Consider the following 22,556-nt stretch of genomic DNA (forward strand, 5'->3'; position numbering starts at 1 on the left):
AAGGTTAAGCTGGAGCCTGATGTCATTGCGGCTGGTTTTGTCTTTTGCCTTTTCAGGTGGTTGTTCAAAAGTACGGCTGAATATGCTTTGATACTTAGATTTTGCGGCAGACACGGGAAACTTATCGATATCATTAGAGCGAGGCGTTTTGACGGATTCTGACGGTTGGACCGGCTTTCCACGTCGGCGGCGTTTGGCGGATTCACCCAACATGACGTTTTCACTGATCATGCAGGGTTCGGGTGCTTGTGGTCTTTGTTTTGGGAGTCGAACTTGTTGAGCAAGCCTGGGAACCTGATTACCACAACAAGACGAGTTAAGGGCAAACATACTAGGCATGGTACGGGCATGAGATTAATCAATCTATGGGGGCAACGCAGAACTACCGAAGCTGAGCAGACAGAAGCACCAAAGGCTAACAAGGTGAAACAAAAGCGGATGTTGAATTTTGCTCGCATTACAGAGAATCATATATCTTGACACAATTTCTACCGTCTCTCACGCTTGAAAAACCTTTCGAAAGCTCAAATAAGCCCATGACAACCTACCTACTAGGTAGGTAGGTAGGTAGGTAGGTAGGCAGGCTAGTGAATCCACGCATCCCCTTGGTAACTAGCACGCATCCCCTTTGTAACTAGGAAGCAGTGTTCCTCTTGACGACCCCCCTCGCGAACTCGCCGAAGGTCAACCCGGTCTCCAAATCCACGGGCTCGTCGAGGTTGGGCTGCGTGAAGACGGCCAAGGTATTGCGGGCGATTTTGGTCATGGCGTTGGCGTTGGGGTCGGCGACGTTGACGCCCCTGACAAAGTGCGGAACGGCCTTGAACCTCCCGCGCGTGATCATCTCGAGCGCCTCGCCGGTCTGGAACGCCAGGGCGTCGCGCGGGATGCTCACCTTGTGGATCTGGCCTGTGCGCGAGAGGATGTAGAGACCCGATTTGGGGTCCGGGGACGAGGGGAGTTCGGTATATTCATCCCCAGAGGTATTGGTATTGGTATTGGACTCGTCGAGGAACATGGCTGATGTCAAGCCCGTGAGACACCCGTGGTCGAGGTGCGTGGTGCACCACGAGTCGTCGATCTCGGGCTCCTCTTTGTCCTCCTTTGCTGCTGCTGAGACAGAGACGGCGTGTCCGTTCGAAGTAGCGGTAGCATCGCCATCGCCGTTCACATTCCCATTCACGCTCTCCCGCGCAGCGGTGGGGAAATAATGCAACAGCCTCGCCTTGGTCGTCTCACTCCCCCTTACCACCTTTTCCAAATAACCCCTTTCATACCCATCCCCGATCTCATGCTCGGCGAAGCGATCGCACGCCCTCGCAACCAATACCGCCGTATCGATGATCAACCTTATCAACTCCTCCGCATCCTGCTTGAACCCCGGAATATCCACCTCGTCAGGCCATACATTGGGAGCCGTGTACTCTTCGAACCCCGGGAACTTGTTCTCCCCATCCTTGACAGACTGCAGAGAGGGATCCTTGTAAAATGCGCAGTTGATGTAGTAACTCCCCTTCGCGGTATCGACCACTCCCGGTCGCAGGGTTTCGACACCGTGACTCCACCCGACGAGATACTTTGCGCTGGGTTTCGTCAGTTTCTCGAGGTGTGCGGGAGGAAGGTGCGCAAGGCGCGAGGAGTTGGAGAGGACTTTTTGGCGCAGCGGTGCAAAGGTGGACGGTAGGTCGGTCACGACGAGGATGCCCAGGCTGTCCGGCCCAAACGCGTTCAGGAGGGTGTTGAAGGGGACGGCGTTGGACTCTAGGTCTCGCAGGGAGACCGTGACGGGTACTGCTTGCTTGTATTTCATTATGGGATCGGGGAGAAAGGATGGAAAGCGGTGTTGAGTGTTGAGCGAGAAGTGGTATATCGACCGAAGCGGCGGGGATGTTGAACGACGAACGAGGACCAAGGTGCCCGGCGTGAAATGGGTTCAGTCTGCGCTGCGAGGATCATGTCCCTCTCTTGCGCTGTGACAGATTCATCGCTTCTAGTCTCCCGCAAACCTGCAACCTCCCAGTCGACTTTTCTTTTCCTGATGGTCACGAAGAATGCAACGCTTCTATCATTTTTTACCCCACAGTCAGAGTGGAGGCAATGGCAATTGCGTTCGCTTATCCATGGAGGAAAATGCATCGGCCAGCTCCGAGCAGAGATCGTCGCCGAGGCTTCACTCCGGGTCAGTGGGTGGCTTGGCTAAGCCTCCATTCCAATAGATGTAACACGAGGACATGGATGCCGCCAAAAGCCAAAGAAGCGTAGACAACGACAGATAACTGGCGACCGATGTATTTTCATTCTTCATTACTACGCCTGCCACTCTTCTCCTCGTAAGTGCTTATGTACAGAGTTCGTCCGATTGACTGCTCGCTTACTTCGACAAGCCGAAAGCATCGAGCAGCTTCGGGAGATACGGGGTTCCCCAGCCAGTCACCGCATCCCACCCAGGGGTCGCGGGGAACCCAGTTGTATTGCAGCCAGCAGACGTGCCGTTGGTGACATCAGTAAACAGGGTATGACCCCATTTGTACAACCAAGGGTTGAGGAAACCCATGGGAGGGCGTCCCTCAGAAATCAATGCATCGTTCAACAGCGTGAAGACAGATGCGCAGATGGGCGAGGAACCCGATGTGCCCACAAGGTTGAGTGTGCTACCGTTCCACGTGATAGGGAAGATTTGTCCAATGCAGGCAATATCAGGGTAGGCGCGTCCTAGATAGAAAATAGAGTGTTAGCTGGCTGGGTCCGTATCGTTTGCATCCTTGATCGCAAGGGCTTACCTGATTTGTTGTAGAGTCCATCGTAGAGCCCACCGAGGCTGTCGACATATGCATTTACAGTCTCGGCCTGGTACGCGGGCATATCGAAATAGTTGCTGAAGCCCGCTCCACTCGTGAAGTAGCCCCCGCCACTCAGCTTCCTCCAGGCCGCCGATTCAGGGAAGCCAGTTGTCGCTCCCACGGTGGTCACGTAGGGGCAATCAGTTGGGAAGGACGGAAGAAACATGGCGGTGGTGTTGTCCACGTTGCTGAAACATAGCCCATCGGATCCAACACCAAAATCACCACTAGAAAAGAACATCGACACGCCTCGTGCTCCCAGTTGTGCAAATTGATTGCAGACCGCTTGAGCATAAGACCGACTGACCGTTTGCTCGTCGTCCCCGTAAGAGGTGGAAATGACTTGAGGCACCTCGTCGTCCGGCAGCCCGGCCATATAATTGGCCCACACCAGGAAAGGCTCGTCACTGTTGGTGGGGGTCACCAAGTCTGGTACAAACGACGGATCTCTCCCGCCCGTGTGGTATGCCGTCAAGGGTGTTGGAAAGCCAATTCCAATCATGTAATCAGCGTCCAGGTCTGCCTCTCGGTCCAGATCCTCCGCGGCGACGTTGGTGCCATTGTCTAGGACGCCACCTGCAATGGAAATGGCCTCAAACTGGTCGGCATATGCAGCCGCCTCGGGTCGATACTTTGACAAGAAGATACCGATATCTGAGCGATTGGTGGCCTCGCTCAAGTAGTTTGTGTGGGCCATCTTATTCTTTCCGGCTGCCTTGACCTCGTAATCAATGGTGCCATAAAGAGTCCGCAGGCAGTCTGGGGTCACCGAGGTGAAATTACATGCAGCATAAACGGTAGAATTTGCGGGCAATGGAACCGAATCGGGGGGTTCATAAGTGTCTGCAGCTTCGAGCACATGAGAGCTACGCTTGTTGATCAACGAGCGCTTGCTGATCTCGTTTCTTTTCTTGTGACCTTCAAGTCGAGCCCACGAGTTTGTTGGCTGGATCGTGCTGATATGTTTGTGAACATAGTGGGGCAGAGAATAGCCTTCAGTGCGAACGACTGTCGATCCGTCAGGATGTTCCCAGATCGAGTAGTCTGTGTTCAGCATGTCCTCAACTGTTGAAACAGGCAGGGAGACGGTAATCCAATCCCTGGCTGGGCTGTAGGTGAGTTGCTCAATGTCAACGTCATATTCCTGTAGCCACTCGTGGATAGCTGCGGACGTCTCGTCTGAAGGTTTCACAAGGTCATGAACTTCTTCAGCTGACAGGTGCTGGCCGTAACGCGCATGTGATGGATCGGAGACTAGCAAGGCATCAGCTCGGTCGATGATGGTCTCCAACACAACGTCTCCTACCTTCATAAAGGTGTCGTTCGAGCTCGTCGAAGCGGCTTTGCGAGAGACCAATGGTCAAGCGGATCAGATGTTCACCCGGCGCAGGCCCTAGATTTGTCCAGGCCCTAGGAGCGGGATGGAAGTCTTTGACAACAAGGTCGGAGCGACGTGAAACGGGACCGGCTGCAACAAGAGGAGCTTGAAAGCAGCTCAGAAGAGACAATGCCGTAGCAAGCATGGTGGATGCTTGAAGAGGGGCCATACTTTTGAACCTGGTTTGGGGAGCGCTGCACGCGACCGACCGAGCGACGAGAAATGAACGACGAGGTAGAACGAGAGAAAGGCAGAGCTTCCTCCAAGAACATCAGCGGTCACTACTTACCTAAATACCTGGGCTTTGGGACAAAAGAAGCAGGCGCGTAGGCAGATTCCTTCTGCACTCTTGCCGGTTCACAGAACAATAGCAACGTCATGTAGCATCGCGTTGATGTGCTATCCTGCCTCTTTGGACGTAGCTCCGAAAGATAAACAAGCATTGAGGTGGCATTGAGACACAAAGCATCCACCATGGTTCTCTAGCCCTTGCATTGGGGCGGAGGAAGGATGAGGAACTGGACGGTAGCTCCTGACCGAGGTATGCCAGCGAGGCGAGGATTGGACGAGTCCTCGGCAGCTTCTAGATTAAGCATAGACATAGAGGGAGTCGTTGGTGGGATCGACGTGGTGGCGGATACGAGCGGCCAGGGGAGGATCGCTGGAGGATGCTTTGGTGGGGAGATAAGCTCTGTCAAGGTGGAGAGAAGTGGCAATGGAAGGTTCTCTGGAGGCATTGATACAAACATTTCTCATCGAGGTGTCACCTTAAGCATTTCGTGGCTCATTGATGCTGCCTGTCATTGGCGGGAGACGGGAGATGTGCGCAATCTTAGCGAATTTAGCGACGATACGGGCTGCATCATGCGACCAAGCCCCCACCAACGGATTCCTGCCGACTTGCAAGTTACACGGTCAAAGATAGAAGAAGTCATCTCGTCTCACACAGCACGGGAATCACACTGTAATTGGTGGCGATGGTGCGAGATGGCAAGTTGAATCGGAGAGAATGTTCAAAGTGAGGTGGAAGGTGGAGGTGAAGCTGAAGGGGAAGGTGAAGAAGTGCACGGCAGGCTGCGTTGAGCCGGAAATCCTCCGGGGGAAATGGTGTAACCTAATATTAATACCTAGGTACCAGGGAGGTAGGTACCTAGGTACCTAGGCACCTACATGGGGAATCGTGAGTGCTCATAACTTGGAAGGGTCGGTTGCTCTCGGCTGCTCCCGGATAGGGCCCGGCACTCGTATTGCGTACAGAGCATCAGGGACTTTTGGTCTGGCATCACTTATTCGCCAAGCGCCTAAGGGTACTCGGCGAGTCGGTACCTACCTCGCTACCTACCTTAGGTACCTAGCGAGCTAGGCACCCACTAGGTAGATGCCTCTTTCTGGCCCCTCCCCCATACTAGGTACTCGAACTACGCGAAGTCCCTACGTCCCCCTCCAAGCCTCAACTCTCCTCTTTGTCTACACTCTTCCTGCTCCTTTCTTCCTCCTTTCTAGCTTCAATACCCTCTCAATCCTCGGACTTTGATTCGTCTCTTCGACTTGCTATGCACGACCCAAAGGCTTGCACAATGTGGCCTTCAAGGGCGTATGTGATCCGACCCTCAATGCCCCAGACCAGCTTTCTCAAGTGAACATGAGGCAACAGTCGCCTGTCACGAGATAGTCCGCCATGCAACGAATGTCTCAGGCTCACAAAAACAACTCATGACACCCAAATGACTCAAAGTCCTCAATGCCCTTTTTCCACGATTAGGCGTCCATCTGCCTTGGCTTGGCTGCTCGGACCAATCATCATATGCTCTGGGACTCGTTCTAAGGCTACAATCGGTCTGCTTTCGGGCACTTTCGTCAGGCTTTTGATCTTTTGACCCTTTCCTTGCGCCTCACCGGTCTGTCGTCTGCCTGCGGCTCAAATAAACATGTAAGTCGACCTCGCCGCCGTTGCTCGTAAGTTAATATCCTCGTTCTGTGCTCTTCCCGTGTCTCTCAATCAAGGCGCTCCAGATATCCAAATCACACCATACCTACCTCAGCCTTGTCTCATCATCAGCTTCTAGCGGCATGTGCAATCTATTGGTTCCTCTTTGCCCCTTCGTGCTCCATTCTATCGCAGCCTCAGACCATTCTTCCCCGCAAGATGCCATCTCAAATCCTTCAGCCGACGCAAAGATTCTCTTCTCCTACCTATCAAAACGGCCGTACAAGTCCTCCCACAAAGAGCAAGGCCAGACACAATCTGAACCAAAGCCTCTAGCCTTACCATCCCTCAAGCTCTACAAACGCACTAGTTGGCACACATGCCCCTGCTTCTTCAGCCGGATCGCCATTCTACATCCTCTGCCTGGTCCCAGTCGACCAACATTCGGGTCTGCACACAAATACTGTGTACGATGTTCCTCAGCAGCCAAGCTCTTGCGGCCGGCGCGACGTGGTGGGCCTGTGGACCACAGCACAAGAAATGACCCATACTGGAATCGTTGTATCTTTCTTGGTGCAAGTGAAGTCTTCGAACCAGGCGTTGCCGTCGACGACAATGATATAGACAACGGAAACCAAGCCAATGCGCAGGCTCAGACCTTGCACGTCAACTATCGAAAAGAGTCGGCCGAAAGTTCAAGCCGTCACCAACGGGACTACACCGACGGACCTAGTACACGAAAGCAAGTCAATGAGGAGGATGTAAAGGGTTGGAGAGAGGGAAGGCAGGCTCCCCAAGAATCAAGCTTGTCAAGAAGGAAAGGCCGTTACGAAACCGACCTGGACTCATACTTGAGTGAGACTTACGGGGCAGAAAAGAAAGTTAAAAACCCTTCATTACCTACCTAGGTGGGTATTGTGATGAATCTGGAGGATACAAGAAGCGGGTATAACGGATATGTACATGTAATACAGCAGAGCGAACATCAATCACTGCATTTGAAATAGGGAATAGATATTCGAAAAGCACTCTTGGGCGACGTTCCACGTGACCGTCAGTGTCACTTCAAAGGATTTCATGGCCATCATTCCAAAAAACCTCATTGCTGCTCTTAGCCTTGTCCATCCTTCATTTGTCTGGCTCGTTTCATGTGAGGATGCTGATAAAGTAAACCATGCCAGAGCCTGAAAATGTATTGCTCCCGCTCCGGTGAGTTTGGATCAGCTGTGTTGACAAAACTCCGCAGACACCAGCACCAACAAGGCGTTTCCTTCCTCCATCTACTTCGAGGTCGTCTACGGCAAAACCAACAACTAGTCTCCCGTCCTCCGTACGTAGAAACCCGTTCCAGAGTTCTTCGCGCTCAACACAGCCACCACCTTCTGCCTCGTCTTCTTCTTTCGCTGCCGGCACGCCACGGTTTCAACGGCCAAACCCCGCGGCGGTCAAGGATGATATTCAAACGAACTTTGACGACGAGGAGATAGAGTCGACGACATTGTCGTCGAAGACCGGCTTGATTAGTGGTGGCAAGGGAGGAGGTATACTCGACGAGCTCGATGACGACGACGAAATTGACCACCAGACACTCTCGCCGCTGTATAGTCGAGGCGGCGCTCAGGCAGCGGCGGGAGGCGTGTACGAACGCGACAACACCAAGAATGATATTAGATCTCCGCTGCAACACCGACTTAGAAAGTCTGCTCCGGAGCAGGTCGCCAAACGACGCAAGGTGTCTCATCACCCTGCATCTAGCAGCGTCAACGAGCCCATTGCCACTCCCTTCTCTCCGGAAGATGATGACCTTGATGGAGCTCATTCCCAGATCGACGCCGGCAGCTCTCCCGCCTCGCAGTCCGATCTGGATGACAACCTAGGTCGCCCTACAGCGCCAGCGACAGTCACTGAATCGAACAGGATCGCCCGCTTCAGGCCCATCACGCAAGGATACAATCCACCCAGCCCTCCTGTCCCAAGAACCGTCTTCAAACAACCCGTCCCGGAAGAGGACCACGCACATGCACATGCATCAGTTGTTGGAAGCGGACCTGTTCTCCCCGACATATTCTCGCCCTCGCGCCGCAAGGGCAAGAGGGACTATATCCCCGGTGGCAGCGCGTCTCTGGTCAGAAGTTGGGTGCTGGATATCGCGACTCAGGAATCCCACACTGAATCGCTTTCGGAGGAGATGCTTCAAATAGAAACGGTCGAAAGGGACGTCAGTGGACGCTTTGTCGTCGTGACTGACGAAAAAGGCCATCGGTGGTTACTCCCAGAACAACATGAGAGACCACCCGGCAGGAGGAGCTCCGGCAGCCTCGACTGTTGGTCTGAACTGCGTCCCGGGTCGCAGGTTCTCATCAAGGGAAAAGCGACTAGGTGGTCTCTCGACCTCGAGTCGCAAGGTCTGGGGAGTGTTGAAGTTGCTGCATACTGGGAGCCCGTCTCCCCAGGTTGAAATGACTTTTTCACACATGGCGGCTTCGCCGTTGGGCAAGAATCTACGAAGCACGTATCGAGATGATATCTTGCAGCAAGCCATACAGTGAGATGCCTGCATTACGCATTTGACCCCAACAGAGGTGTGATTACCCTGGTCTCTCTCGTCTGCTCTTCCCTTTCTAAGCTGCACAGCTATCCATCTCCGAACAATGTCTCACGTTGGCAGAAACGTCAAATACCTTCACGTAGCCGCACCATGCTGAACGGATCGAAGTGTCAATGTCTCGAAAGACACCATCCTACAATATATTACTGGTAGATCAAGGGTTTCGTTCGTATCCTGTTATCTTTCCGTACTGGAGACCTTGCTCAAAAAGGCGTCTCATTAATCACTATGGGCCATTCTGCACAATCCAACGTCGGACATACCTAGGTACATATTAGGGTTTGGAACAGAAAATAGGTGAAGAATTCCGTCGGGTCTCCGATCCTGTTACGACCTGGAAGCTTTCATCCTCGAGTGACGAGCAATCTGTGCACAACACAGCCCCGACTTTTGACGATTTTGCCTCTCTTTGTCTCGACCAACCTCTACGGGCGCCGTGCGGACCAGGAGCCTTTCGCTTCACTTGGTGGCCATGGCGCACTTCCCCAGGTCCATCTTGACGGCCTCCGCGCCAGGAGAGATGTCAAAATTGAAGACATCCATAGGCAGGCCGATGGTCGTGCAAGCGTTGGGAATATCCACGATCCCCGCCACATGCCCTTCGATAGGGATGCAGCTCAGCATCAAGTAGATCTGGTAGTCACTGTATCCGTATCGCTTGAGGTACTCAATGACCCGCAGACAAGATTGCCGGTACGCGACGGTGGCGTCCATGTAATGCTGTTTGCCGTGTTCGTCGACGCTGAATCCCTCGAAATAGATCATTCGCCCCGGCCCGAACTGCGGCTGCACGGGCCCAGGGATGTAGATTGGAGATTTCCCGCCGACCATGCCGAGTTTGCGCTGGCCGTCCTTGATCACGTCGAACTTAATGGTGATGATGCCGGCGATTTCAATGGCGCCGCAAAATGAAATTTCACCGTCGCCCTCTTTAAGATCATACGCGTCAGCGATGTAGACGTCTTTTTTGTAGGAGACAGGGGGAAGTGAGAAGGGAAGAACCCACGGGAGAAGTGCAAGTCTCCCACGGAGAATTTGGCACCCTTGACATGCACGGGCAAGTACACTTTACTTCCCCGCGAAAGATTCTTGATATCACAGTTCCCGCCGTGCTCGGGACGCCCGGGGATCGTCCTGGCTCCCTCCTTGCCAACTCGAGCTTTCGTCTCTTCGTCGGCCGTGCCCGCGTGCACACTCTTGGGCTCGGGAGGCTGTGCCACGATACGCTGGAGGGATGTAGTCGAGATGAGCTCAGCTTCGCGCTTGTTCCATTCTGCGAGGATCTCGTGGGAGGGCGCGCAGCCTAGGATCCCTGGATGGATAAGTCCCGCGAAGCGGACGCCGGGGATATGTCTTGAGGAACAGAAGATGCCCTCGAAGTCCCAGATAGCCTTGGCACTAATCACAAAGTGGTCTTGTTAGACACCGCAGCGCGTGCTGAAGTCGGAGAAACTTCCTTACGCCTCAGGATAGATCTCATCCAAAAACCCACCGCCGTTGTCCTTGTGGAACACGCCTGTGAAACCCCACGGATGGTCCTGGAAGGGCTGCACGTCTTGAATCTCCACGAGGAGAACGTCTCCTGGCTCTGCCGTCTCGATCTCGAAGGGTCCGGAGAGGTAGTGGACCTGAGTGAGGTCGACATTCACAATGTCATCGGCATCGTCGGTGTTTTTGATTTGTCCGCCAGTCCAATCCAAACATTCAATCTTGACTGTCTCCCCGTTCTTGATGGTTCCACAAAAAGGCACTGCGCGTTGAGATTTAGTAATGGACACAATAGAGAGTGACACTAGCGTACCATCAGGGTGCCATCTGTTCTAGAGTGCGCTTGTCAGTCACCGATCTTTTCTCCTGCTGCTTGAGTGCTCACATGTAGATATGGTTGGTCTTTCGCAGGCTTGTCAAGATCAACCTTCAATGCAGTCCTAATTGCTCCAGGCATAATGGCGAAGAACAAGAGTCTAGCGGGGCAGTGATTGGCAAAGCTTTGGACAAGTTGGTGCTTCAGTAAATGATTCCTGAGTTGCACTTGAGCCTGGCTGAAAGAGGAGTCGCAGGTTCTCGTTGGGCGTCTCGTCTCATATCAAAGAATTGTTTACTGCTTTGCGGGGCATGGGCGATCATCAGCAAAGGAGTTACCCCTCACGCGAGTGATAGGCACTTGTCCGTTGGCCTGCATTTGGCCTCCGTCATCGACTTGGTGGAAGTGCATGAAATAACGTTACAGCTTGGGTGGGACTTGATAAGAAGCATCCAGATCCAATAATGGCTTCAACATGGCTTCTTGCTTAATCCAGGATAGGCAGCTATGCTGGACGAACGGACGTTGGCTCCCCCGCGATCCTTGGGTGCTTCAGGTTACGTATGCGATACGCAGGATGCCCTGCTGAATTGCTGTCGAATCACCCAAAGTATGTGTCGTGTTTTATCGCCAGAGGGCGGGCTTCTCCTTTTTGCGCGAGAGCACGTGACTGCCGGGCTTGGACTGCGGCGCGTCAACCAGGGGCGGTGTCTGTTGGTTGAAGGAGAGCGCGCCGAAAGGCACAAGCCACACCTGGATGCTGAAGGGTCGCAGCAAGAAAAGCGGAGGTGGCTGACAAGTTCATATCGGGCACCGAGATCATTGGAGAGTCTCAACCAGTCTCCTGCTGTGTTGGCGTCGACGCTCCGGTGCTGTTTTTGGTGCTGCTCGCTGAATCCTTCTTGGGGGGACTTGTATCAATCTCGATGGTGACCTGGATTGTTTAGCATTGATATACTCACCCATTGACCATACACAATGAAAGCAGATCTTACTGGGCCGTCATTGACAAGACTAACTTGCATCATGGCTTGGAAAACACCATCTTTGACTCTGTCCGAGCCATGCTGGTCACGAACGCGACTCACGAAATAGTCATATAGTTCTTTTGCAACTTCTGGCTTAGCAGCTCCATGGAAATCGGGCTTGGTTCCCTTCCTCGTGTTGGCCAGCAGCGTAAATTGCGACACGCATAAGATTTCTCCCTGGATATCCTGGACGCTCTGCTTCCAGTGGGAGCCATTCTCGTCGGGCCACAACCTCATCTTTACAACCTTGGAAGCCATGGTTTCGGCATCCTTCTTTGTGTCATCGGGGCCAATCGCAGCGAGAACAAGAACCCCTTTACCAATGGCCGAGACTGTTTGGCCATTGACCGTGACGGAGCTCGACAACACTCGCTGCAATATTGCCTTCATATCGCCGACGTGGGACTGACCCCACAAACAAGGCCGGCCTCGAAACTTACTCAGGTGCAGCAGATTAACGAGATGTTTTGAAAATCTTGCGCGACCTAGGGATGATCTGTGCCATTAACTGAGTGAGTCCGTGGTGTCAGTAGCGGCCAGGAAGGATACAGACTAGAGCGTCCTCCTGCGGTCTAAGGATGTCGTCTCCTGGCCAAGAGAGGGAGACTTCTGGGAAATAGGCGCGTGAAATGGTGATGAAAGGTACCTTGCCAGCTTGGTAGAGGAGCCAAATGCTGTGGGTGGTCGAAATCGGCCATGCCAAGACCCACTATTCGCCCTACTAGTAAAGGAGCCCTTCACGTGACCAAGGACCTCCGTTGAACCCTGGCATGCCGCAACAGACGCAGCACGCGGCTGCCACTACCGCAGGCTGGTCCAACTACAAGACACGAGTCCATGCGCCCTCCGTGCACTTAATAGAACCCCCCTCGATCCTGGCATCCTCGCCGCATCTCCCACAACCTCTGTTTATGTCGTATCACCATGGCGTCGCGAAAAACGCAGCAAGAAATCGACAAAACCTTCAAAAAGGTCGACGAGGGTATCCAAGCGTTCGAAGCCATCTATGAGAAGATCTACTCCTCCCAGAATGCGGCACAAAAGGACAAACTGGAGGACAATCTCAAGAAGGAGATCAAGAAGCTGCAAAGATCCCGCGACCAGATAAAGACATGGGCAGCGGGCAATGAGATCAAGGACAAGTCTTCGCTGCTGGAACAGCGCAAGCGAATAGAAAAAGTGAGGCTTCCGCAGAACAAACTGTCTCGGGGTGTGGACTAACGAAGATGCAGTGTATGGAAATATTCAAAGCGGTGGAGAAGGAGATGAAAACAAAGGCGTTCTCGAAGGAAGGGTTGTCGCAGAACATCAAGCAAGATCCCAAAGAGAAGGAGAGAGAAGAGCTCTGCGACTTCCTCTCTGATCAGTTGGACGAGATCAACAGAATCCTGACCGAGGAATTGGAACCCGAAGCCGGCACCCTACAAGCCGCTCTCAAAAAGAAGCAGAAGGATAACTCCAAGGCCGATCGACTTGCCGAGATCGAAACCATGACCGAGACGTACAAATGGCACGAGTCCCGGTTACAACTTCTCCTAAGATCACTACAGAACGGCAATGTTGAAAATGACCTAGTGGCATCAATCAAGTCCGACATTGAAGAGGTTGTCAGGGAAGTGCGGGACCCGGATTTCGATCCCGAAGCCTACGAAGGTATTTACGACGACTGTAATCTGGACAGCGAAGAGGCGCAGTTTGGATTGAACAACGACATAGACCGAATATCGTCCCAAGATGCGCAGTCCATTCAGGAAGACGTCGAGGTGGATGCAAACGCACTCAAGAAAACGAAATCAGAAACGCACACTGCCACACGACGACCATCTACGCAACTCAAGTCTCCCCTGCCAGCCCTGGCTACTCTGAATACCATGCCACCGCCACCGTCAATACCCAAAGACTCGACAATGAAACCCGCACCAATCCCAAACCGACCGCCGGGAGAGACATTGAAATATGCGTCAGCAGCGGCCGCAGCAGCAGCAAGCGACAAAAGTGGAGTGGGTATTGCTCCTCTTCCCCCACCAGTTGGAGCGAACGCTGCACCTACATCACACCCACTGCCCGCCCCGGTCAAGACATCTGCAACGACCTCGCCAGCCTCAGTGCCAGCACAACCGGTGGAGAGAACTGCCTCGCCAGCACCTGCCGCGGTAAGTATGGACGGCTCATCTTCGCAAGAGCAATCCAATCATTCGAAGTCTCCAACTTTAAGCTCCACCAGCGCCCGGGCTCCAAGCATCCGAAGCAGCATTCCTCCTACTCCCGCCATGGAGAAATCCGAGGCTGTCCAAGAGCCTGTGATTGCAGACGAGTTAGCCACCACGAACGGCGACGTGCACGAAGACCCAACCGCGGTGGAATCGATCTATCATCTGCCTCCTGGACTACAAGATCTACTAGACTCGTTCGAGACCACCAAGAGTCGTGCTGCTCAGCCACCATCACAACTAGCCAGACTGCTGCAGGCTTCTCAAGAGACTTGCCCAGAACCTTCGGACAGCGATCGGCCTCAATACTACCGGCCAACGTTCAAGTACAACACGCCGGCGCACTATCCTCAGGATGTTCTCCCCATCTTTGATGATCCAGCGTTGTACGAGAACCAGAGGCTGGAGACGGACACGCTGTTCTACATATTCTACTATCGGCAGAATACCTATCAACAGTGGCTGGCGGCACGTGCTCTCAAGAACCAGAGTTGGCGGTTCCACAAGCAGTATCAAACGTGGTTCCAACGTCACGAAGAGCCCAAGCAGATTACGGAGGAATTTGAGCAGGGCACATACCGCTTCTTTGACTATGAAAGTACATGGTACGTATCATCCCTCCCCTGATCCCAACGGCCTCTCGTTCTAACCTCTTGCAGGATGAATCGGCGGAAGGCAGATTTCAAGTTTGTCTACAAGTTCCTTGAGGACGATCTGTAGGATAGGTCAGTCAGCGGAGTGCTGCCCGTCGGCCCGCTGCATGCACACCACTTGCCCGCTTTTGGGGAAGGGGTTTGATTACCTCTCAAAGAGTCAACGAAGCTCGAATTCTGCAACTTCAACCCTTGTTCTGAGATACCTAGTATGCTCCGGGTGCCACGACTGGGTGCCCGCCACCCGGACCTCCTAGTCAGGCCTTGCCTCGCTTGGGACGGTGGGGGGGTGGGTTCCACTCAAGGCGCTCTGTGGGAATGTGTGCTACTCGTGTTTCGATTGTTTGTCCATGTGGCAGACGGCAGCCTAGCTCTACCACCGCCTCACTCTCGGTGTTACAGAAATTTGCCTTGCCGCGAATGGACCAGAAGCAAACATAAGGCCGTCGCGATGTCACTGAGGCTGTGATAAAAAGGCAACTAACTAAGCTTCTTAGAGTTAGTCTTTGTATGCCTCGCCAATGGGAAGCCGGGCCTTCTCCCTCAGCCTCCCTCCGCCGACCCGCTTTAGTCTTGTTTCCATCCCGCTACTTACCAACCTTGCAACTTACCAAGGTACAGAGCCGCTCAGGTCCGCAGAAGGCAACCATGATGCTACGGAGCAGATCTCGAACGGCCGCTGCCGTGTCAAGCGTGTGTCTGCCCACAACTTTGAACCGCTCAATCTGAAACGTCGCGGATGACAGTCGCTGCCTTGACCAGCTGAACCAAGATACACAGTCCGAGTACCTGGTTGTGTGTCCCAAGTCTACCCGGGTTGGAGCCCGTGGGGCTGTTATATCGTGGTCAATGGTCATTCTTGTTCCCTGCCCCTCGCTTAATGATGCTTCTGTGTCTATGGTTGATTTGACCGGCACTTTCCAAACTGGGTCCGGCGTCAAGGAATTCCAGTATCGAGGCAGTGTTACCCTAGTCGCCGTATGCCCGAGGATGCTTGAACGCTTCACAAATGATGGCAGCAAACTGCAGGTCCAAATCTCGACAGGGGTCCGAAAGCCACTTCGAGCAAGCGAATGGCCGTATTTTGGCAACACACGGGTGAGAAATGCTTCTTGGAGTGATGAGCCCTAGAGCTTAGCCTCACATTTGAAAAGATGGACTTGATTGGGCCTCGTTGGCAATGGAACCCGCTTGCGACATTCACGCCGCGTTTCCATGCTATCCGTGCTGGGAAATCTATCCATACAGCGACTTGATCGCTTCTGGCCGCTAGCTTGTACAAGAGCGTCAGGTGGTTCGCTCTCAGAGCATTCTCTCTCCTACCCGGGAGTACACCCGCGCTAAATTTCCTGCATTGTCCTCTGTCGAGTGGTCCAATCCGAATGTCCTAATGGCCCTTGATGACTACCTCAGCCATCGGTTCAAGGATGGCCGAGTCAGTGTCCTCGCCCTGTCAGTCCTCCCTTTGTGTCTCCATATCGTCAACTGTCCGGTACAGCCTCCCTTCCCAGCATAGTTCGAGTTTGCCTTGTCTCTCGAGGAATTTCGGCTGGCGGATACTTGAGAGAGCACCCCTCCCCTAGCTATCTGAGATCCGAAGCTCTGATACCAGCATAAGGCTGAAGGTCGAGCCCAACTATTTGCGTCCATCTCATGAACAATTGCCTGTTCTTTTCTTTAGGGTCGGTGCTGCTGCTTCTTGTCTGATCAGTATCTGGGAGCTTCCTTCTCTGCGTTTGAGGAGATCTGTGCACCGTCATGGGCAGCTACGACCACGGCGATTTCTTGAGGGATCACTTTGGTCCGGCTGCATTTTTTGCCCAACAACCACTCTCGATGAGTGTGCCAGAGGCTTCATCGGGCCTCTCAATCAGTTTGCCGACTAGCATTTCATGTCAGCTTGGAAGTCCAACCTACAGCCACAGTTTCTGCACTCCTCGCACGATTGCACCTCATCCAGGTTACATGCCCGCTCCCCCAACCCATGGATACCACTCTGAAGAGGCGTATGCCATCACTAGTCACTCGGCTAGTGCAAGAGGTCGAAGCTGGAGCGGAGCGAGCACAGTCAGTGCAGACTACAGTGTTGCAAGCCAACAGGCAACGCCTAGGTCATCCTACTCTTGCATCGATCCCTGCAATCAGTATCGAGTACTAGACGACAACCACACTCATCACACTGGGGGGCCTGCATTGCATTCCCGAGGACAATCACCGCTGCTTCAGGAGGATAAAGAGCTTGCGCCAAAACAAGAAGGCGATGGGATCATTTCGCCGAGTAGCAAGTAAGTATTCAATCGCCCATGCCGCTGAGAAAGTCTTGACAAGTGGCTGGGCTCTGGGAGCGCGCCAAACATAACCCTTTTGGCCCTATCATTCCTCAGCATGCTTTTGACCAACCGTTTCTAACATTCCTCCAGGGCTGTTGCAGATAATCGGACGTTCTGTACCCATCAAGACTGTTTGGGTGAGGACGGAAGCCCCAAAAAATTCTTCAGCCGCAAAGCAGATGTAACCAGACACTACAAGTCTCGACACGACATCAAATACATTGACTGCCCAAAGAAAAACTGCGAGAGAAAGGGCAGCCAAGGCTTCACAAGGCGAGATCATCTGACCGAGCACCTTCGAGGTTTCCACATGGAAAAGATTGCAAAGAGACAGATTGCTAATACCAAGGTCAAGCGAGGTGAGAAACATGCCAGTGAGGACAGCAGCTCTTCCAACAGCTCGTCTGAAGCTGTCACTCCACCCGAGCATGGCGATGAGATCTTTGACTTTTCCTGTGGGAAACATATCTTTGAGGAACACATTGATCAGGCCATCAAACAGGAGTCTCGTCAATCATCCGATGAAGAGGGAGATAATATCTCTCCCTTGTATGAAGATTGTCTTCCTAAGAGGACGAATCGGAAACGAAGCTTTGCAAAACACGTTGACCAAAGCGTCAAACAGGAGTCTCCTCAATCGTCTGATGGAGACGGCGACGATAGCTTCCCAGGGCATGAAGACTGTCTTCCTAAGAGGACGAAGCAGTTCAAGAACGCAACACAGAAGCGCAAGATCAAAATAAGGCAAAGCAATATACTATCTCAACACTCTCGTACAGGTGGCGCGGCTCAACCCAATCCTCATGGAATGAGTTTCCAGCCCGAATTCGCAACGTCTCGAATGATGCCTGACTCCCCAGTGTACACAACGCACCACCAGCACCAACACCAAGTTTACACCACAAGCGGCATGATGGCTTCTCTCTACACTGCAAATTCTAGTATGGACTCATTCTACGGCCCTTCGTCGATGATACAGGCCTATGAGAACCTTCCAACCCAGACAATGGCTCGCTACCGAGTAGAGCCTCATGATGACGAATCTCATTTCCAATCTCTGCAAAGCAACCCATACCGTAGGGGGACGTCCGGCACTGGGAACTACCTTCTAACTTCTCAACCTGAGTGAGTCTGGCGACATATGACGTGCTTTACTGGATACACGACGTTATGGGGTCTCTTTTGGACGTTGGTTTCTTCAACTTCCTTGGCTCGTTGAATGAGGTTGGAAATTGGACGCTTCTATTCTTGTTTGTAATTCTTTCCGATATTCTTTATCATCATGGCGAATCCATTATTACGAGCTACGATGGGAGGAACGATACGATATGATACGATAGATACCCGAATACTACCTAGGTAGTCAATCAAACCATGGGAAACCCCAGTGGGACGAAGCCTATGCAGTAGACCTGATTGATACTTGGTTCTTCCTCTCGCCCTTAAAGGGTTGGAGGCAATTTCTCTCGCTATGCTCCTCGTTGGGTGACACGCCAGGATATATAAACCTCTATACCTAGGTATATGACTGTCCGCTATTTCCTTTTGGCTCTTTCGTCTTTATTCTTTTCGTCGCTGCTAGGCACCTTTTGCTTTCTAGATGTTTCAAACCCGTCCTCCTTTTTTCTCCTCATTCCTTTTCCTTCCTGGCTTTTCGCTTTTCTTCCTCTCCCCATTTCCCCCTCCTCCTCTCTTTTCCTTTGTCAATAACTTAGTCTTATAGGTCCCTCTAATGACTCTTCAGCACTTCACACGCTAGTGTTTTGAAGGTGTCTTCAGGTTTCCTGAACCTTTACAAAGAGTCTAATCTTCACAAACGTCCCGGCCTCTCAAAGTCCTTGTACCCGGCGTCCTTGACGAACGTGTACAGCCAGGGCCCTTGGTCCGTCCGCTCGGCCAGTTTGACGTACTCGACCGCGGCGGCCTCGCCGGAGATGGCGTTGGCCACGGGCATGCCCTCCGGGGTGCGTTCGTCGGCGTAGTAGAACGTGACGCCGTCATGCGCGTAAATCTTCTGCTCGACGAGATGCCGGATCGCGTACGCGGGCGCGGTCTTGCCCAGTCCGAAATTCAACATGCCCTTCAGCGTCATGACGTTCAACATGTTGCCCGTGAAGATGAACGTCTTGGACGGGAGGCCGCCCCCGTCGCCGCTGGTGGCGGGGAGGTTGCGGAACGCCTTGACGGTCTCGTGCAGCGAGACGAGCACCGAGGTGGCGTTGACGGCTTGAGAGTCGTGGTACGTCTGGATGGACTCTGGCGTGAAGAGGGATAGCGGGTCCGCCGGGTCCGGGGCGAATAGGGCCGCTGTGTGTGAAGGGTTGGTCAGTTTTTTTGAAGACTGAACGGGGCAAGAAGGTCTCGAGAAGGAGATCATATCTTGAAAAGGGCTTGATGGAGGGAGGGAGGGAGCAAAGCTGTCGTTGCTTGGGAGTGTCGGCCACTCATCTGGCTGCCTTTCTTTCCCATATACCACCAATAGGCAGAAGATCATATCCGTCTCTTGCCTTTCTGCAAAATCAACAGTGTCTGCCTCGGGTTCCCAGTACCATGGGAGCAATCTTGCTGAACAACGTCTCCGCTCCCTTTCTTGCCAACAGCTCGCGAATAGGCTCCTCCCGCTCCACCAAACAGCGGAATATAAATCGCAAAAGTCCCCCCACAGATCAAGAAAACCGAGGGAGAAAACAAAATAAAGAAAAGTATACAAACGTACCATTATAAACCACCACCCCCGGCTCCCCCCCCAACTCCCTCCTCACCCTCTCAAACACGCCCGGCACCGTCTCCGGCCTGGCCAGATCGACGGGGATATGCAGGACCGCAGCACCATCGTCGCTGCTGGCGGTATATTTGGGCGGCGAGCGCGACGCGCTGGCCACCTTGAACCCTCTTGCGGAAAAGGCTTTGGCCACGGCGGCGCCGACGTTGGGGCCGGCGCCCAGGATGAGGATGATCTTGGGGATCGAGGATGTGGATGACATTGTTTGTTGAGTTGAAACCGGAATTGAGACGTATATATAGGTAGCTGGGAATCTTGCTGGGTACTATACAAGAGGTCTTGTTGGAAAGCTGCGCGGAGGGGACATTGAGTACCTTAGGTAGGTTGTAATCAATATATTGCGATTCATCAATACGTTTTTATATATCCTTAACCATCGTTCTTCCTCTACAGCTGGTGGGCACACACCCATTCCCTACCGGCCGAGTAGATTCTTAGGACCAAAGTCCGTATATCAAAGCATATAGGTCGATTTCAAATCAAATCCATACGCTCGAATTGGGTGCCTGGTCGATGGCGACTTCATTACACCGATGTATGCCGTGGCCGACCCTCCAGCCAGGCTCTTACAGGTAAATCCACCAAGGCTGAAAGTCGATCTCGGCTCAGTCAACTCCGGCTTACATACGCTTAGGCCACGGACGAAAGTTCATACGACTGCAGCCTACTTAGGTAGAATACTCTTCAAAAGTCTCCGTCGACAATACTATCTCTTGCCCATTTGGATGGATTCAATGGTTGTGCAATCGACAGAACGCGTATCGAGCCTTTGGGATTACGCATCAATCAGCTGGATGGGTCAATCAAGCACGTAAGTAAAGCTCTGTTGGACCAGCTACCCTGGCTACGGTTCTTTGGGGAGAATGCGTATGTCGTCCTGTCAGACACTGGCCTGGCCAAGTTCATGATCAACCATTGCTTGTCTCAATGTTCTCGAGTCTCTCCACCAATTTCATGCTTGGAGAAGCTGGCTCCCTTGATCTTCATCACCATATTCAGAACAGCGCCTCTCTCATTTTTGGCTCCTTTCTCTGTTTTCTTCGACAATCCGTCCATGCCATCCCACCGAGTTGTGTTGCGCATGCGCCTCGCTTTCGCTCAGACGGTGCACACATAAATCTGGGCCAAGACCGCACTTCTGAATCTCGAACATCTTTACCAGGCAGATCCACCAGCAGCAGCGAACTCGCCGGTCCCAGGGGTTTCCCAGTCAGCAGGCGCAGAACCAGGATTCGGGGCAGTGTCCCAGCCAGCACCAACGTCGTGAGCACCGTTGGCTTTCCCAGAATCAGACTGTCCAGCGACTTGTCCTGATTGACCCTTAGGACAGCGTGCACGTCCATGACCTTTCTCATTGCTGTTACGGGCGGGTTAGAAAGAAAGCCACCTGAAGGATCAGCAAAGCCACTTACCAGGTGCTGCAAATAACCTTAGCCCAGTCGCGCGGAGGACGTGTACCACCTTCACCTTGCTTGGGACATTCCTGCAGGGCCATGTTAATGGAATGTACATGCATGTGTACCAGATAGAGGCGACTTACGCGAGCCATGTGACCTTCCTCGTTGCAGTTGTTGCAGGTCATCTTTCGGGGCTGAGGACAGTCTCGAGCCAGATGATCTTCGTCACCGCAGTTGCGGCAAGTTCTCTTCTCACGAGTCGGACAATCCCTCGCCATGTGATCCTCCTCTCCACAGTTGCGGCAAGCTCGCTTCTCGCGAGTAGGGCAATCCTTGGCCATGTGGTCCTCTTCACCACAGTTACGACAGGCTCGCTTCTCCCTATCTGGGCAGTCCTACAGCATCATATCAGTTGTGTATGACTACAGGGTGGCAGTGACGGGACGTACCTTGGCCAAGTGCTCCTCGGATTCGCAGATCTTGCAGGCACGACCACCACGCTTGCGCTCCTGGGTACAGTCACGAACACGATGACCCTCCTCACCGCACAAGTAGCAGGTAACAGTGGGCTGAACGCTTGCAACTCTCTCATCAGGGCAACGTTTGGTGGTATGACCGATTTTCCCGCAGTTGCTGCACTTGTCCACTCCACGGTCGAGAGGAATCCCTGCATCAGCGAGGCGAGTGAGGTTTTCTTCTGGAGACGCAGGCCATTTATCGACGAGGGTAGGGCGTTGTGGCTTGTCGGAAGTGAAATAACTGATTGCGTACTTCTTGCCGGTATCTCCTTGCAAGTTGACGTTCGTCCAGGTGTCACCATGATCCTTCTCCTACACAAATGGTCAGCAGGAGGACGATTTACAATCTTGCAGCAAGCCAACATACCATGGCAATCAGGTAGATACTGAAGCCGCGCTTGCGGAACTCTTTCTCGAGCATGGGGTAGGTGTACTCTGGGGCGGCCTTGGACAGGATTTGGAGTGCCTCCTTGAAGTCACCAATATCGCGTTCATCACTGGCTTGCTTGAGCAGCTCCCAAGCCTCGTCCTCGGACTTATCAGCAACACGGGTATTGTCGACGAATTTGGGGTTGGTGCAATCCAAGGCTTCATGGCCCTCCTGTTGACAATTCTTGCATTTGATGACACGAGTAGGGCAGTCGGCAACCATGTGGCCCTCTTGACCGCAGTTGCGACATTCCCCCTTGAACTTGCGAGGATTGGGGCAAGCAGCCTTGGTCTGAGCACAAAGTGAGCGAGGTCAGCGACGGGACAGAGGGCAGGTAACCTACGTGACCTTCTTCTCCCTGAAAAATGTTAGTGAGTGTAGATTGAGTTGGGATGATTCCACTTACACAGTTGAAGCAAGCCCCCATCTTGCATTCGCCATCACCGTTCATTCCGTCGCCGTTGGTGGCAGTTCCAAAGCCATCGTCGAAGCCAGAAGGCATGACCACGGCACCGTCATCATCATTCCAACCTGAATCAACTACCATGGTCAGTAAGCTCACTCAAATCTGAGAGAGGGGATCGAACACGAAGAGGGGATCTCCTCTATCATCCACAGGTCAGGGTACTTGTAGCAGGGCTTCGTTGCTCT

At 53.0% G+C, this 22,556-nt stretch overlaps 9 protein-coding genes across 9 annotated transcripts; 3 read left to right on the forward strand and 6 right to left on the reverse strand.

The window, feature by feature from the left end:
* Positions 1-634: 634 nt before the first annotated feature.
* Positions 635-1,810, reverse strand: Z520_01310 (uncharacterized protein; the record flags this gene model as incomplete). Its single annotated transcript, XM_016771828.1, has 1 exon — positions 635-1,810. One exon carries the CDS (start codon positions 1,808-1,810, stop codon positions 635-637), a length of 1,176 nt encoding a protein of 391 aa, XP_016636967.1.
* A 561-nt stretch (positions 1,811-2,371) lies between these two features.
* Positions 2,372-4,363, reverse strand: Z520_01311 (uncharacterized protein; the record flags this gene model as incomplete). Its single annotated transcript, XM_016771829.1, has 3 exons — positions 2,372-2,712; positions 2,781-4,094; positions 4,147-4,363. The coding sequence occupies 3 exons, from the start codon at positions 4,361-4,363 to the stop codon at positions 2,372-2,374; spliced, it is 1,872 nt and encodes a 623-aa protein (XP_016636968.1).
* Positions 4,364-7,319: 2,956 nt separating this feature from the next.
* Z520_01312 (uncharacterized protein) lies at positions 7,320-8,603 on the forward strand (the record flags this gene model as incomplete). The annotated part of the gene is made up of 2 exons (XM_016771830.1): positions 7,320-7,354; positions 7,409-8,603. 2 exons carry the CDS (start codon positions 7,320-7,322, stop codon positions 8,601-8,603), a joined length of 1,230 nt encoding a protein of 409 aa, XP_016636969.1.
* Positions 8,604-9,212: 609 nt separating this feature from the next.
* On the reverse strand, positions 9,213-10,698 carry Z520_01313 (uncharacterized protein; the record flags this gene model as incomplete). Its single annotated transcript, XM_016771831.1, has 5 exons — positions 9,213-9,682; positions 9,760-10,151; positions 10,215-10,503; positions 10,555-10,573; positions 10,627-10,698. The coding sequence occupies 5 exons, from the start codon at positions 10,696-10,698 to the stop codon at positions 9,213-9,215; spliced, it is 1,242 nt and encodes a 413-aa protein (XP_016636970.1).
* A 691-nt stretch (positions 10,699-11,389) lies between these two features.
* Positions 11,390-11,975, reverse strand: Z520_01314 (uncharacterized protein; the record flags this gene model as incomplete). Its single annotated transcript, XM_016771832.1, has 2 exons — positions 11,390-11,491; positions 11,553-11,975. The coding sequence occupies 2 exons, from the start codon at positions 11,973-11,975 to the stop codon at positions 11,390-11,392; spliced, it is 525 nt and encodes a 174-aa protein (XP_016636971.1).
* A 534-nt stretch (positions 11,976-12,509) lies between these two features.
* Z520_01315 (uncharacterized protein) lies at positions 12,510-14,515 on the forward strand (the record flags this gene model as incomplete). Its single annotated transcript, XM_016771833.1, has 3 exons — positions 12,510-12,764; positions 12,818-14,400; positions 14,455-14,515. 3 exons carry the CDS (start codon positions 12,510-12,512, stop codon positions 14,513-14,515), a joined length of 1,899 nt encoding a protein of 632 aa, XP_016636972.1.
* A 1,691-nt stretch (positions 14,516-16,206) lies between these two features.
* Positions 16,207-17,907, forward strand: Z520_01316 (uncharacterized protein; the record flags this gene model as incomplete). The annotated part of the gene is made up of 2 exons (XM_016771834.1): positions 16,207-16,733; positions 16,869-17,907. The coding sequence occupies 2 exons, from the start codon at positions 16,207-16,209 to the stop codon at positions 17,905-17,907; spliced, it is 1,566 nt and encodes a 521-aa protein (XP_016636973.1).
* A 681-nt stretch (positions 17,908-18,588) lies between these two features.
* Positions 18,589-19,762, reverse strand: Z520_01317 (uncharacterized protein; the record flags this gene model as incomplete). Its single annotated transcript, XM_016771835.1, has 2 exons — positions 18,589-19,085; positions 19,495-19,762. The coding sequence occupies 2 exons, from the start codon at positions 19,760-19,762 to the stop codon at positions 18,589-18,591; spliced, it is 765 nt and encodes a 254-aa protein (XP_016636974.1).
* A 953-nt stretch (positions 19,763-20,715) lies between these two features.
* Positions 20,716-22,452, reverse strand: Z520_01318 (uncharacterized protein; the record flags this gene model as incomplete). The annotated part of the gene is made up of 7 exons (XM_016771836.1): positions 20,716-20,917; positions 20,973-21,043; positions 21,101-21,352; positions 21,407-21,787; positions 21,843-22,196; positions 22,249-22,263; positions 22,312-22,452. The coding sequence occupies 7 exons, from the start codon at positions 22,450-22,452 to the stop codon at positions 20,716-20,718; spliced, it is 1,416 nt and encodes a 471-aa protein (XP_016636975.1).
* Positions 22,453-22,556: the final 104 nt, after the last annotated feature.

This window comes from Fonsecaea multimorphosa, assembly GCF_000836435.1.
Source record: "Fonsecaea multimorphosa CBS 102226 unplaced genomic scaffold supercont1.2, whole genome shotgun sequence".
NCBI classification, from domain to species: domain Eukaryota; kingdom Fungi; phylum Ascomycota; class Eurotiomycetes; order Chaetothyriales; family Herpotrichiellaceae; genus Fonsecaea; species Fonsecaea multimorphosa.